At 32.9% G+C, this 14,531-nt stretch overlaps 2 protein-coding genes and 1 long non-coding RNA gene across 7 annotated transcripts in view; 2 read left to right on the top strand and 1 right to left on the bottom strand.

Annotated features, from left to right (window-relative positions):
• Nucleotides 1-14,531, bottom strand: part of LOC117565658 (neurogenic protein mastermind) — a 112,821-nt gene that overhangs the window by 12,469 nt on the left and 85,821 nt on the right. For all 4 annotated transcript variants that reach the window (XM_052002594.1, XM_052002593.1, XM_052002595.1 and 1 more), the window contains exons 3-4: nt 3,035-3,674; nt 1,300-1,461 (exon numbers count right to left, since the gene is read on the bottom strand). In XM_052002594.1, coding sequence (XP_051858554.1) covers nt 1,300-1,461; nt 3,035-3,674 — 802 coding nt within the window. The remainder of the gene's footprint in view (nt 1-1,299; nt 1,462-3,034; nt 3,675-14,531) is intronic.
• LOC117565721 (ficolin-2-like) overlaps nt 12,902-14,531 on the top strand; it is a 91,579-nt gene continuing 89,949 nt past the window's right edge. Inside the window, exon 1 of one of the 2 annotated variants that reach the window (XR_004571907.2) lies at nt 12,902-13,022. Coding sequence is in view for 1 of the 2 variants with exons in the window: in XM_052002627.1 (XP_051858587.1) it covers nt 12,942-13,022 (81 nt within the window). In the remaining variant the exon portion in view is untranslated. The remainder of the gene's footprint in view (nt 13,023-14,531) is intronic. The other variant, XM_052002627.1, reaches the window with a different exon arrangement.
• On the top strand, nt 13,680-14,488 carry LOC127564991 (uncharacterized). Its single transcript, XR_004571909.2, has 2 exons — nt 13,680-14,213; nt 14,283-14,488. It is a non-coding gene; the product is annotated as an uncharacterized LOC127564991 (long non-coding RNA).

Here is a 14,531-nt window from a genome sequence, read left to right as displayed (position 1 = left end):
CTATAGAAATATTTGAACGATGACATCAAGTTTAAGCTTTTGGAATTATGATTTTCTAAAATCGCCACATTATACACTTTATTATTTTATAATTTATTTAATTAGCTGCGTTGTCTAGCCTGTGATTAATCATATAAAATACGACAATATGAGAATTTTATATGATGGTTTGCTGTGGTCAAAATTTGATTTTAGGCTGGAAATTCCAGCCTGGAATGAACGCTCATTGCCCATAAATAAACTATCGTCATCGCCATCGCCATCTGCATTTAATTTCATTTATTCATTATTTATGCGAGCAGCTGGCTTTAATTACATTAACTAGTGTTTAGTTTAAATCAAATGTTGATGTACTTTGTGTTTGTTTGTCGTTGTTGTTGTCGTTGTCGCTGTAGCGTTTGCGTTTGCTTTTGTTGTTGTTGAGCTTGGATTATGTTGTTTGCGCTGCTGCCGCATTTCATTTAAATTTGTTTTTTGAAGTTCGGCAAAGCGTGGCGCTTATAATTTGCATAATAAAGTGCTTAGGCTACCTGAAACTGATGCTCACATTATACGACTAACTGAATACTCTGTAAACATCACACAACATAATAATGAGTGACATGAGGAAGAATAAAAATAATAATATAATAAAAATTATTCCTCACAATACATTTTAAGAGAATAGAAATAGAATTTAATAAAAATTCTTTCCAATTGATAACAATAAAGAATGAACAATTATTCTATATATCTTGAACAAAAACTAACTTTCTTTAGAATTTAACTCAGATTTAAGTTTTTTTTTTTTGCATATTACCAAACAAGTCGCGCATACCCTCAGCTCTTTTTACATGGTATTGCTGCTAGCCACTCGCCCTGGTGTCATTGAAACATAAATAAATTTATGTAAATTAAATAAAAATATTAATTAAATTCAGGCATTGCGTCAGCGAGAAAAGACGAAATATCCCCGAGCCTACATCAAACTCTTTCCCTTTTCCCAAAATTTCCTTTAATATTTTAAGCCCCATTCGATCTGATTTGAATTTGAACATAATTGGTTTTTAATTGAGAAGCGCGTGTCACCAAATACCAAAAGGAAAAAAGGAAAAACGAGAGCAGAAAACTGCAAGAAAATTACATTGGGGACTTGTGTCATTGCTAAGTACAAAGTTCCCTCTGGATGCTGTGCAAAACTTGTTTTCGCTTATTAGTTTGATGAGTTTTTGATTAAAGTGTGTCGACACGCATTTTGTTTTCTTTTCTCATTGCCTTTGTCTTTTACATGGGGAATTTTTTTTGAAGGGATTTACTCACCGTTCGAACCACTTGATTTAATATTGCCGCCTTATCCGGTTTCGTTGATGTCATATCCCCACGTTTGTTGAGCTGCAGAAACTCCGAGAGCTGCTCGATGTAATTATTTTCCATTTCCCGACGTCGCTTCTCATTGTTGCATTTGTTGATCTGTGATTGCGGCTGTTAAAATAAATACAAATTATTAGCACTTATAAAATTACAAAAATATGAAATATAACTAGATCAATTGTATTTATTGAAGCAAAAAAGTATTACTTAAATCCTCAGGTGAAATTTCTACCTGATTGTTGTCAAGCTAAATTTCGCTCATTAATCTATCAAGTTTATTGACAACATGTCAGTCTTAAAATGATAAATTAATTAATCATTAGACTTTTGGAATGTCAAATTAGGCATTTTATGTGCTGTATTTTGGCGACTAATTATTGATATAATTGACAAAGGTCTGAAGTGATCTTGTCGACACATCAATATAACATGATATTTTGAGAGTTTCTGTTTTTTTTTTAATACTATTTAGCAGTTAATATATTCCTTGTTTTGCTAATTTAATACTAGATTTTTTAGCTTTCGAATTAGCAAATAATAAATTCCTTGTTTTGCTAATTCAATACTTAACTTTTCAGCGAATAAATTGAATAAAAATGTATGTAAAGCTGGTTTAAGTTATTCATTTTTAGGTATTTAAGACTTTTTATAGCCTCACTATTTTTAACAATTTTTATTTGTTGTTGATATGATTTGTCAGTTTAAAAATAGGTTTTACCGTATGGTAATCTTTAAATCTTTAACATGATTTAAAAAAGTTTAATAAAAAGACTGTCTGGTTAACTTTAGACTCTGTCTAGCAAACTACTAAAGGAATTTATTGATTGTCTATTATAAGTTCTAATTCTTTCTTTTAATTTATTTATTTTTGATTAGCCAAGATTCAAATTGGGAAACCTTTCCTAACATCCTGACATAATATTGGACACTTGATTTAAATTGCATCAAAATATCTTATATCTGATGTTAAGCTTAGTCAACGTATTTTTTTACAGTCATATTGATTATATGACAGTCAGTTTTAAAAATTATTTGACTATCTAGTCGAAATTTTAAATGTTTTATAAATATTTAAAACTATTGTTATACATTCTTTAATATATTATACATAGTTCTGGAACTTTATAATGAGAAACTTTCAGTATAACTTTTCTATACAGCAAAAGGCTAATATCAGTTTAGTAGTTTAGCTCAGAGATTGAAATTTTTATAACGATATAAGATATATAAAATTCTTCACTTTTTTTCTAATTTTCAGTCTGTAATTATTGCAATTGCAAAATAACAATAAATAAGAAATGCTTTATTTAATTCGCTGATTCTATTCCTCACTTTTTTTTTCTAATTTTTAGTCTGTATAGTAGTTATTGTAATTTTTATTTTGAATACCAATAAATAATAAACGCTTTATTTAATTCGTTGATTCATTCCTCATTTCTTGTTCGAATTTACACTCTGTATCGTAATTATTGCAATTGCAAAATAACAATACATAAGAAAAGCTTTGTTTAATTCGATGACAATATTCTTCAGTTCTTTTTATACTGTTCAGTCTGTGTTGGTGGCAGGTGTGACCGCACTAACCAGCTGACACAAGGTCACACGCACAATATACCAACTTTGTCGCTATCGATAACAGTTCGATATGTGGTCCTTTAGGATCGATAAATTGCAATTCACTCACCAAATTCACTTTCGTGTCAGTCTTGCGGCGAATTTTGCGAGCCGAAGTCGCCGCGTTCGCTGGAATCGGCGAAGCGACCGCATTCATGATGGCGGCCGAGCGCTGCAGCGCAGCTGCAATGTGCGCTGTTGCAGCAGCTGCAGCCGCTGCTTTGCTCTGATGCGAATGATGCGAGCCGAGCTGCTGCTGCTGATGTTGCTGATGTTGTTGGTGTTGTTGGTGTTGCTGTTGTTGTTGGTAGAGCAGTTGTTGTTGCTGTTGCTGTTGCAGCGTGAGCAGATTGTTGGCAGCTGCTGCTGCGGCGGCGGCGGCGGCAACTGCTGCTGGCGTTGGTGTTGCCGCCGTTCGTTGCTGCGGCGTATTGGGCGTCAGACCGTGATGCAGTTGCGCTCCTCCTCCCGCTCCCGCTCCCTGTCCGCTTACCACGCTACCGCCAGCGGCCGGGATTGTAACTGCTGCGGTCGCAGCGGCCGGCGACGAGCGCGGCAGATTGCAACCAGAGTTGCCGCTGTTGTTGATGTTGTTGTTGCTGCTGCTGTTGCTGCTGCTGCTGCTGTGCTTGCTACTTGAGGCTGTTGCTGCTCCGTTTGTTGTTGCTGTACCTGAGGCCCAATGATCTGGTAAGTCACCTGGGCTAAGCCTGCAAAAGTCGAGAGAAAACAAATGCGAAAGTTTATTAAGGGAAACACTTTTAAGAAAAGTTCAAGACTACAGATTAAGATTTTACACACAAATAAGATAATATTTTCATACTATGATTAAAAGATGTTGAAAATATTTAAATTACTATAAAATTAAAATAAATAAATAATATTATTGAATAAAATAATATTGTATAAAATTCATTGGTAGTAAATCATCAAGTGTAATATAATATTAAGAAACATTTTTTTGTAGTCGCCAGTAATCTTTTTTGTTATTTATGCTGAATTTTGAAGACTAATTATTGATAAAACATCAGAGTTGTAAAGCGCCAAATAGATACATTAAAATAATATGATTCTTTGCCAATTCAATTCTTGACTTTTTAAAACTTGCATAAGCGAATAATAAATTCTTTGTTAAGTACCGAGAATTTCATATTAATGGAAGAATTTTAAACTTCTCTAAAGAAAATTATATGATAACAAAAAAAAAATGTTTTAAAATACGTAAAAGAATTTTTTTTTGAATTTGCATTCCGTATTTAAGAAAGAAAAGTATTTTTGTAAGATAAGTTTTTATAACCATTGTAGTCAGTCAATATATTTGAACTTGTTGGCGAAATAATAAAATAGATCTGGTATTATTTGCATGAAGAATTATTTAGGAATTATAATATGAACTTTTAAGAAAATATAATCTACAAAAATAATAAAACATAAGAAAATCATTTTAAATCACCTAAAAGTATGTAGTAGATTTATCTATTTATTTACTCAATAAGGATATAGATTTTATAGAACTGTCTGTCTGTCTGTCCGCTGTCTTCAGCACCTATAGCTCTAAAACCATCAGATTTATAGCTACCAAAAATTTTGACAACATTCTTACAGATTAAACGCAAATTTTAGAGCGCTCCTGAAAATGAAAAACACTTTTATGGACTCTGATAAAAATTTCTGAAAGTCATGGTTGCTTTTGCTTTGTGCATTGCATTTTTGATAGCGCGTATCTCAGAGTCTAGCAGGCTCGTCTGTAGCTTTATTAGCTACCTTCAATTGTATTTGATTTCTTTGCTCTGCGGCCTTGAGCATTGTCTCTAACCCCACGCGCCTCAAGTGAAATGTAAATGCGAAAATGATTTGCAAATACGTTTCTTCCCCTTTCCCTTCCCCTATTCACTGTCTCTCTTTCTCTTTAGTCTATCTGCACACTTTCTATTTGTGATAATGTGCTGCCTCGATTACAAACTTTATAGTATAGTGTATAGTACTTCTTTCTTTTTTGTTTTTATCTAATTCATTTGCATTTGTCAATCGCATGCAAAACAAAAAGAGGAAAACAAAAGGCCTACAAAATTTTCCATTATACAAAGCTGATTTCAATATCATTTTAGGTTTAACTTGAAGGGAGTATTCAATAAAGTATTTAGAGTTTAGGGATCACTCACAATTTTAACGAAAAATAGAACAAAAATTAAAAAAAAAAATAACTGTACGGAAAATTGTTGATTAGCAACTTATATGTACTTCAAATTTGAATGACATTAAATGGAAAAACAAATAAACATTCACTTTTAACTGAAATGATTTTACAACATGTTTTTGTTAAACTCACATTCGAATTTGGCTTAAAAATATACTCTAAATTTTATATTTGTTAAAGTTGTAATTCTAACTTTAAGTTTTAATTGTATATTAATTGTTTCTTAAATTGAAATTCATAATTTAAACTATCTCTTCGTTTAAGTTCAATTTCTAATTATGTTATTTAATTTATTTAATTCACTTAAATTCTGCTCTTTAATAGAATTTACTTCTAAACTGAAAAATAAAACGTAATTTGTATAATTGAAAATATTATAATTGATCTCCCTTTTCTTAATGTTTATATTTAAAATGATTTTCTGATGCATCAAAAATATTTTACATGTATCCCTTGTTTGATTATGAATTGAGACTCGCTTGGCAGCACTTTAAGGAACAAATCTATATGCGATATCATCCAGCAATTAAATGATTCATTATGCGCTTCGAGGCGTTTCTCCGTCTACCAAAAAAACAAAAAACAAAACAAATAAACAAAGGCTCGTAAACGAAACGTTTCCATATTGTCAGCATATTGTCAAAGCTGAGGCGAAAGTTGTTAATCAAATGAGCGAAAGAGAGTGAGAGAGGGGATCAAAGAGGGGAGGGGGGAAGTGCGAAAGAGAGGTGTGTGGAAATCTCTTCGAACGCAGTTCGAGCTCAATGATTGATAAGTTGCGAAATTAGCCTTGTGAGCAAGTGCGATAACTGCAGATTATTCGAGTTTATTCGAACAAGTGTTTGTAAATATAGACTGCAAATATATAATGTTGATAAGCAATGCAACACGAACAAGAGAACAAAAGTAAAAAAGAATAAGAAGCAGGCAAACAAAGGGTAACTGCATCATTTGTAATTTAATTAATTAAAAGTGCACTCGCTGTCTTCCTTAATTGGGCACGTCAATCGTCAATCATACGCCCAGTGTGCCAGCAGCTAACTGTAAACTACAACTTCATAATGAACTGCTGCAACTTAATCATCATTATCATCATCATTGGGGTGGCTTATTAATGTGTCACGCTGTCCAAAAAAAAAAAAAATAACTCAGAAGTCCGAATCTGCGCAATTATTGCGCCTGTCAAGGGAAACTACAACAAAAAACGAAGAGGGGAAGGTGTCAGAGCAGGGAACGGGGGAGGGAGCGGGGGCGGTTGCCTGGCTGCCCCCTTTGTGATTATACGTCACTCATTTTCGCGCTCATAGCGCAGCCTTTTTTCCTCCTTTATTTCTTCTTTTTTTTTGCTTTTTGGTCAGCTGCCCGTCAGCTCCACCTTTGCTCTCATGTCCGTCTGCTTAGCGGATACCCTGCACAATTTACAGCATTGGGTGTCTACAACTATCTTATTTTCTATATAAAATTAAACAAAGATTTTTTTCTTTGAAATTTAATATATTCCGATTTTTATATTTTTTACTATTAAATTCTTATATGCTGAAGAATACCCAATGGAAGTTACACAAATGGGAGTCTAATTACAACTTTAATGTGTTTTTATTTTTTTATCATTGAGTATAAAAAACTATTCATTTTGCCTCTGCCTCATTATTGATATTGGGTAGCTCCAACTATTTTGTAACTTAAAACCAATTAGGTGTAATTTTCCCATGGTTTTTTTTATGAACTCTAATCGATAATTATGTATAATCTATAATTAAAGGTGCTATGTTAATTGCACTTTTGCTTTTATCAAAACTTCTTCTATTTTATAATATTTGATGCTGATTGTTTCCACAAAACATTATTTTAACTTCATTTTGTAATATTTATGTAGCAAATAATACTTTGCAGTTTTGTTTTTTGTCCAATCAGACCTTCAAATTCTTCACTGTGTATTCTACAAAGAAGATTCTGTTCTGATCATAGTCTTAATTAGATTATCCTATTTAAAATTGCTTTATATTCATAATTTATGCATTTAGCTAACATTAGAAATGTATTGTAATTGAATTTTCTATTTCTATCTTTCATCTATCTTAAAAACTTCTCTGTCCTATTACAGGGTACTCTCCAATAAAGCTACTCTATATCTCTGCTAGCATTCAGTTGATATTCTTTTGATTTAGTTCACGCTGCTTCTCTTCGTTCTCCATTCTCCATCTTCCATTCTTGGTTCTGTTTTACGCTGATTACATCGTTGACTCGGGGCGTTCAGTGTCTGTAATTATTTTTGCCTGCAATTCGCAATTCGCATTCTCTTTGGGACGCAGTCGAGGCCTTCATTATGCACATAATGTAATTAAAAAAAATAAGAGTACAACGAGTTCACAGTCCTCAACACTGGACACTGGACACTGGTCATTACCAAGTGCCTTAGTGTGTGGTCGCTTTTGCTTTTGCTTTTCCAGGTAAATTACAGTTTGTAAATGAATGAATAAAAGATTCTCATATTAAACATAAATTCGAAATATCTATAGTTATATATTTAGTTACTCATATTTTACATTTATTTGAAATTCGAATACCCAAAGAAATATTTTCAAAGTTTAAAATAAAACCTAAACTGATTTATTCATTAAATTGCCACAAAATTGAAATATATTCTTTTCCTATTTCCTTTACAATTGTCTAACAATACTTTAGTTTTATTTTAAATTTAAATACCCAAAGAAATATATTCCAAGTTGAAAAAAACCTAAGCTGATTTTATTCATTAAATTGCCACATCCCAAAAAGCAAAAGCAAAATAATATCCATTAATGTTTTCCATGCTTGCGGGCAATTTGTGAGCAAATCAACAACTGCGACCTGCGATATTGTTTTGGGCATTCCTAAAGCTTTGCTTTGGCCTACGTGCTGCTGGACAGCTGAGCAGCAAGCTCCCCAAAGATATTATCTAATCTGATTCTGAATGAAGACTGAAGCTATACAGAATATTTAAGAGCTGACCTTTGTTGAAAGCATGATGAAATTCTTGAATAGTTGAGAATGTGAGTAGCACATTTAAACATTTTTAGACGCTTCACTTTAAATAATTTCCAGTGTTTTTTCTACAATGCACACTTTAAGCTCTCTTATGGGAAAGCGCATTAATTTCACTTGACAAATTTTAATTTGAGAGTTGCAACAACGATTCGCTTTGATGCAGCAGACAGCAGCCAATTTGCCACACGAAAACAAACATGTTGTCCATGTTGTCAGTCGCAATTAATTGCCAACGAGTGCGACCAACAACAACATCAGCAAACTAAGTGACAGCGATGGGAGAGACAACAACATGCAGTCAACAAACAACAACAAACTAGCAACATTGTTCACATAGTAGTTGTAATGGCATCCCAAAAATGGAAGTGGACAAAGTGCAATAGAAACAACAGCAACAACAACAACAACAACAACAACAACGACAACGACTATTAGTTTCCCTAAAGTAGCATACTACGTGTATACGTAATTTCAGCATTAGAACCAGTTGCCAAACTTCAGCACACTAGATGGCGCTTCAAAGTGTTTCAATGCCATCTATCGGGTATAGCAAAGAATTTAAGAGCATTTAAAAGCCTCTTATGACAAATTAATTAATGTTAATAATAAATATTTAATATTAAATTCTTTTCTTAGCTTTATTAAAATCAATCAATTAATATTATTTCTCAATCTTTATTGATCAATCGATTTCTAGTCTCTATTGAAATTCTATATTCAGCAAATTCTTGGAATTCTTCAGTTCAATTTCGTCAGCAGTTGACTCACTACTGTAATATATGTATTATGAAGATACGATCCGCTGATAATAAATAACTATTGCAGGTACTTTTTTTTTATGATTTAAATTTATCGCAATGGATGAGTAATTGCAGTAAGTAGGTGATTAGGTTAATGGCAAAGATTCGTTTGAACTGCTTGTGGCATACTCGAGTATAACAGTATAACAGTGTAGAGTTATCTATTGTATTTATACCTGTGTGCAAGTATTGCTCTTAACCTCCAACCGTAAATCATTTTGCACATAATTTAGTTGTTTTGCGGCTTTTCGAGTGTTTTTCAGTTTGTCTGTCGCTGTCGCTGTCTGTCTCTGTTTCTCTGTCAGACTGACTGACATTCATAATCACACTCAAAGCATACACACGCATGCATGAAGAGGCGGCACTTGTCGCTGGCCCCTAACTAAAAACTCAGCTAACTAAGCCGCTGTTTGCCGCCTGCCGCCCGCCATTTGCAATTCGCTTCTCTCTGGCTGAGCTGCGCTCTTCGCCAACTGCACTTCCCCCCCTTCTCCAACGTACTTGAGTCTGTCTATCCGACTGCGTCTGAGTGTGTGTGTATGTGTGTGAGAGAGTGCTGTGTCTCAGCTCATTTACTCAGCTGTGCCGACAGTTGTGCAGTTAGTTGTACAGTTGTTGTAAGCTTGCATTTTAGCAACTAATTGTCTGAATATAAAACATATGCTTAAACTGCTCAGCGCTCGCTCTCTTTGTGTCTCTCTGTCTTTCTCGTTCGCTCTCGCGTGCGCTCAATCATTGCTACAAATAATAAAGTGGGTCATGGATGAAAGAAAAAGCGTTTTATAAAGTGGGTCATGAATTTTGTTTCACTCACGTTCAAGTGTATTTCGATTGCTGTTCGTTGCTGTTGTTGTTTTTGTTGTCGCTGTCGTTTATGTTGAATTTTTTTATATTTTTATTTTCGCAAAACAAAAAAAAAAAACATAAAAATATATTTATAAGTGTGATATGTCCAATGATTCAGTTATTTGCCTTTGTTGTCGGGTGCGGTATTTGAAGCGGGGCATACCCTTGACGATATGCTAAAGTGGGTGTGTCGTTAGTCATAAAGCAAATAGCAGATCGTTCCATGATCGCTTTGAAATGGTACGGAAATAAAGATGGGAGTGTAATTAAATAAAAAATAATTAAACTAAATTGATTGATAATTAATATTTCTATATAAATATTGCAAAATATATATACATTACAATATTTCTATTTTTATTTAAATAAAAATAGAAAAAATTCAAATCATAAAATGCCTATAAAATTTATAGACACCTCAAAAAAATGTTGCTTGACTTTGGGCTAGGTAATAATTTATCGATATTATACGATACGATATGTAATATCGATATATTACGATTTTCTAGCTCTTCTCTTAGCTTTTTCTTTTTCCTGTTTTAGCAATATTAGCAATAAACTTTTAACTAATAAACTATAATTCTGTAAAGTACACATTTTAATTGAAGTGATATATAATTAATTTATGTTATTGCTGCTTTTAGCTTGACTATTGTTATTATCGGTTTCTCTAAAGCAAATCAAACTGAGGTCGAATCCATGCGAATGCAACTAGAATAATGTAGTAGGCACTAGACAGGGTCGTTCTCTTTCCGGCATCTTACAAGTAGTCTCTCTCTTTTTCTCTCTCTCTCTCTATCTATCATTCTCTATGTCAATCTGTCTGTCTTAGTGTGTACAAACATATAGACTATTATATAGTACATATTCAATGTAACATTGTATAACCGGCCTCAGCAATCCACCTGCTGATAAACTGCACTGTGTTTAGTTTCTGTTCTTGTTGTTGTTGTTGTTGTCTGAGTGCTTGCAGTTGTTTTTATTGTTGTTGTTGTCGTCGTCATCGTTGCTATAGCGAAATAATGTCAGTGGGTCAGAGTCGATTTAGCATTTTGCGGCAGTTTGTTTGTGTTTGTTGTTTCTGTTTCTGTTTTTGCTTTAGCTTTAGACACTTTAGCTAAGGTTAGACGCGCGTGAAAAAAACAGCTGTTTTGCGTGTTCAACGGCGACTGCAGCTAAATACGGTCACACTCCAAACTGAGCTGACTTGAAGACTGACAGTTGCTAAATTGAGCAGCTGACTAAGACTTATTGTCGAGGTAGAGTCTTATTCAATTGTGAGGCGATGCAAATCGCATATAAACATTGAAAGTTGTTGAATTAAGCAATAAATATAAAATTTAATTATTCACTAATAGGAAGGAACTAAAAAATCTCCTATATTTAAAATTTACTTATTATTGTAATAAAAACAAAATAAAAAAATAAATAAATAAAAATAAAAGAAACATAAATAATAATCACAAAATATGGTTACTTAATTTAAAAAAATAAAGTTGACTTAAAGACTACTTTAAATCTTTGTCTAAATACTCTTCTGTTATATTTTGTAAATAAATAATTTGTGTTAAGTTCAAAAATACTGAAAACTTAATGAAAGTTGTCAACTATTATGTGCATTTAGTATTCTTCTGCATAGTTTGCTTATTTATGCTTTAAGTTTTCTTTAATGTTAGTAGCCTTAATTCATTCCTCTTGTACTCTTCATGGGGACAATTAAAAAGACGTCCGAAATTATTTATTACTATAAGGTTTTTTCATGTTGAAGATTGTTTAGCAGTTTGTGCACAATTAAATTTATATATTTCCTTCAAGTTTGTGTTTCTCCGTCTCGCAAACTGCAAAAGTTTTAATTGATGAGCAAATAAAAATAAAATTATACGCTAACCTTCAAAATTCCGCTGTTGTTGTTGCTGTTGTTTTTGGATTTTTTGCATGTTGTTTACATTTCAAAAAGCTGACAACGATTTTATACTCGTATGTTTTTTTTTTTGATAATATACGAATTGACGAGCTTTTCCTTGGAAAGTTCATTGCGTTACTCACCTGCAAAGAAAGAACAGAGAAATCTTGATTAATACACGATCATCATTGATCATCAAAGATAAATGAATCTACATACATACATATATATTATTATTGTTCATAATATTGCGGAAATATACACCATTGAAAATGATGTTGATTTATAGAGTAGAAAGGTGAAAAGTCTGATGCGTAAATGAAAATAATGTTGTTTTTTAAGTTTTTTTTAATTGATTTATTAAATAAAAATTTAAATAATCTGATGCATATTTTTATACCCGCTACCCATAGGGTAGCTGTGTCTGTGTGACTGTCCGTCTGTCCGTATGAAACACTGGATCTTAGAGACTATAAGAGATAGAGCTATAATTTTTAGACAATAACAAATATAGCAATTGTCATCCCCGAAAATTTGGTTGCATGGTGTATGTATGTATGTCGTATGTTGTATGTATTGAATGCATGCGTATATGTAATACGTATTGCGTATATACATGCTCGCCTATAGCGGCTGTGATATATAGCTGTGATAGCTCTGGTGGTAAAGTTCAAGCCCAACATGTTGAGGTGTCCGGGTTCGAGTCTCGGTCGGGAATACAAACATTTTTAATGGTTTATATTTTTTTATTCCCTTTCAAGTTTACTAACAGAAGTAAGAACTAAGCGCGCATTGATTTTGATGATTATCTTAGATGGCTAGAGTTAAATAGCACCTGCATAATGGCTGTGTTGGATTTAGTCAAAGGTTGCAAGCCCGACATGTTATGGTGCTCGGATTTAAATCCCGATCGACACATTTTTTTTTTAATATTTTGAGATTATTACTGCAATATGTTGCTTATATTCGACTGTAGCTTTTTAGCTTGTTATTTTTTCGAATTTAAAAAAAATTACAGACAATCATCCGACATTGAAATCTCTTCTGCCGATAGAGAATCTAGGGCCGAGACTCTAGGTTATCATTATCATTACATGACCTCCCCGTTCAGATCTATTGAGCGGAATGCACATCGGCTGCACTGACTTTAACGAAACATTCAGTTTCAAATTCATTTTGTTTGCGGGCAGTCGAAACATTTAAAATGGGCAGAATAACATTTAACGGAATTATGTTACTGATGATCCTTCAAATATTCTTGGTGGCTACAACAACTGGAGATGAAGTGAGATCAAAGACATAATACTAAGAAGAATAAAGAGTGATTAAAGTGTATACCTTTTCTTCCTATCAGACGTGTGAATCAGACCGAAAAATGGAAGAACAGTGCCGGCTTCATAACTACAAGACTGTGAAGCCTTTATTTCAGGCAGGTTAGAAATGAGATAGAACAAAGTGAAACTAAGGAAAAGCTGATAAGTGATCTTATGGAAAAATATCATGAAATCGTAAGAATTCATGAAACATTCAAGAAGGAGGCAGCTCTATTAAATGAGTATAAAAACAAAGAAATCAAAGGGATAAACGATTTGCAATTGTGTCAAAATAAAGTTGATAAATCTGAATCTGAAATTAATTCACAACAAAATACTATTCTTAAATTAGAAAACCAACTATCAGATAAATCCACCAACTTAGAAAACTGTCAAGTTCAATTAAAATCGGTTAATTCTAGATTAATTGAAAAAGATGAAAATATAAAGAGATTGAGTGAGAATATTAAAAATAACACAGAACATCAGAAAACACTTGAATTGGAATTAGAGAAGAGTAAATCTATATTAATAAAGTATGAACATGATATTCAGTTATATCGTTCAGAAATCAACAAATTAAAAAGGACATCAGAGAACATTAAAGAAGAACAGAAAAATATTCAATTATGTCAATCTGAACTTGATAAATTAAACGCCACAACATGTCTCCCTTTCGGAGATTATTCAGGAGTTAATCAACTCAACGTCTCTGGCATAGGTTTATTCGATGTTTTGTGCGATAGTCAGTTAGCTGGACCTGGATGGATTGTAATACAACAACGAGTTGGGGGAAATGAGAGTTTCGAAAGGGATTGGGCAACGTATCGCAAAGGTTTCGGCGTTCCTGAAAGTGATTTCTTTCTTGGATTAGAGAAATTACATCGTATCACGAGCTTGCAGCGTTTCGAACTTTACATACATTTGGGTTTTCGGAATGGAAGTACCTACAACGTTCGTTATGACGACTTCAAAATATCTAATGAAGATAATGGATATGCACTGAGTTTGGGTAAATTCAATGGAACTATTCTTGAGGATGCATTGAGAGGCAGTGAAAACATGAAATTCACAACATTCGATCACGACAGTGACAACGATGATGATGATAATTGCGCAATCATATATGAAAGTGGCTGGTGGTACTATTATTGTAATACTTGGTAAATATTGCAAATTTTTATTTACGAAGGAATACACATAATTATAGATTTTTGTTGTTTCTTATGCAGTAATTTAAATGCACCATATGAGCGGTATCTAAATTGGTGGTACGATACAATTAAAGAAGTTAAGATGCTAATTCGCCCCAAAGAAGCGATGAAGTGATAAACTCAAAAGCTGAAATTCCCATATTTGACTCAATTATGTAATCATTTATATATAATTGATGCATTAAGAAATTGCGTTCTGAAAAATAAAATGATCGACTATTTAATGCAGCGATTTATTTTTTGAATGGAAATATTTCAGCTTTATTA

This window comes from Drosophila albomicans, chromosome 2L, assembly GCF_009650485.2.
Source record: "Drosophila albomicans strain 15112-1751.03 chromosome 2L, ASM965048v2, whole genome shotgun sequence".
NCBI classification, from domain to species: Eukaryota; Metazoa; Arthropoda; class Insecta; order Diptera; family Drosophilidae; genus Drosophila; species Drosophila albomicans.
This window is presented reverse-complemented; position numbering and strand designations above follow the sequence as displayed.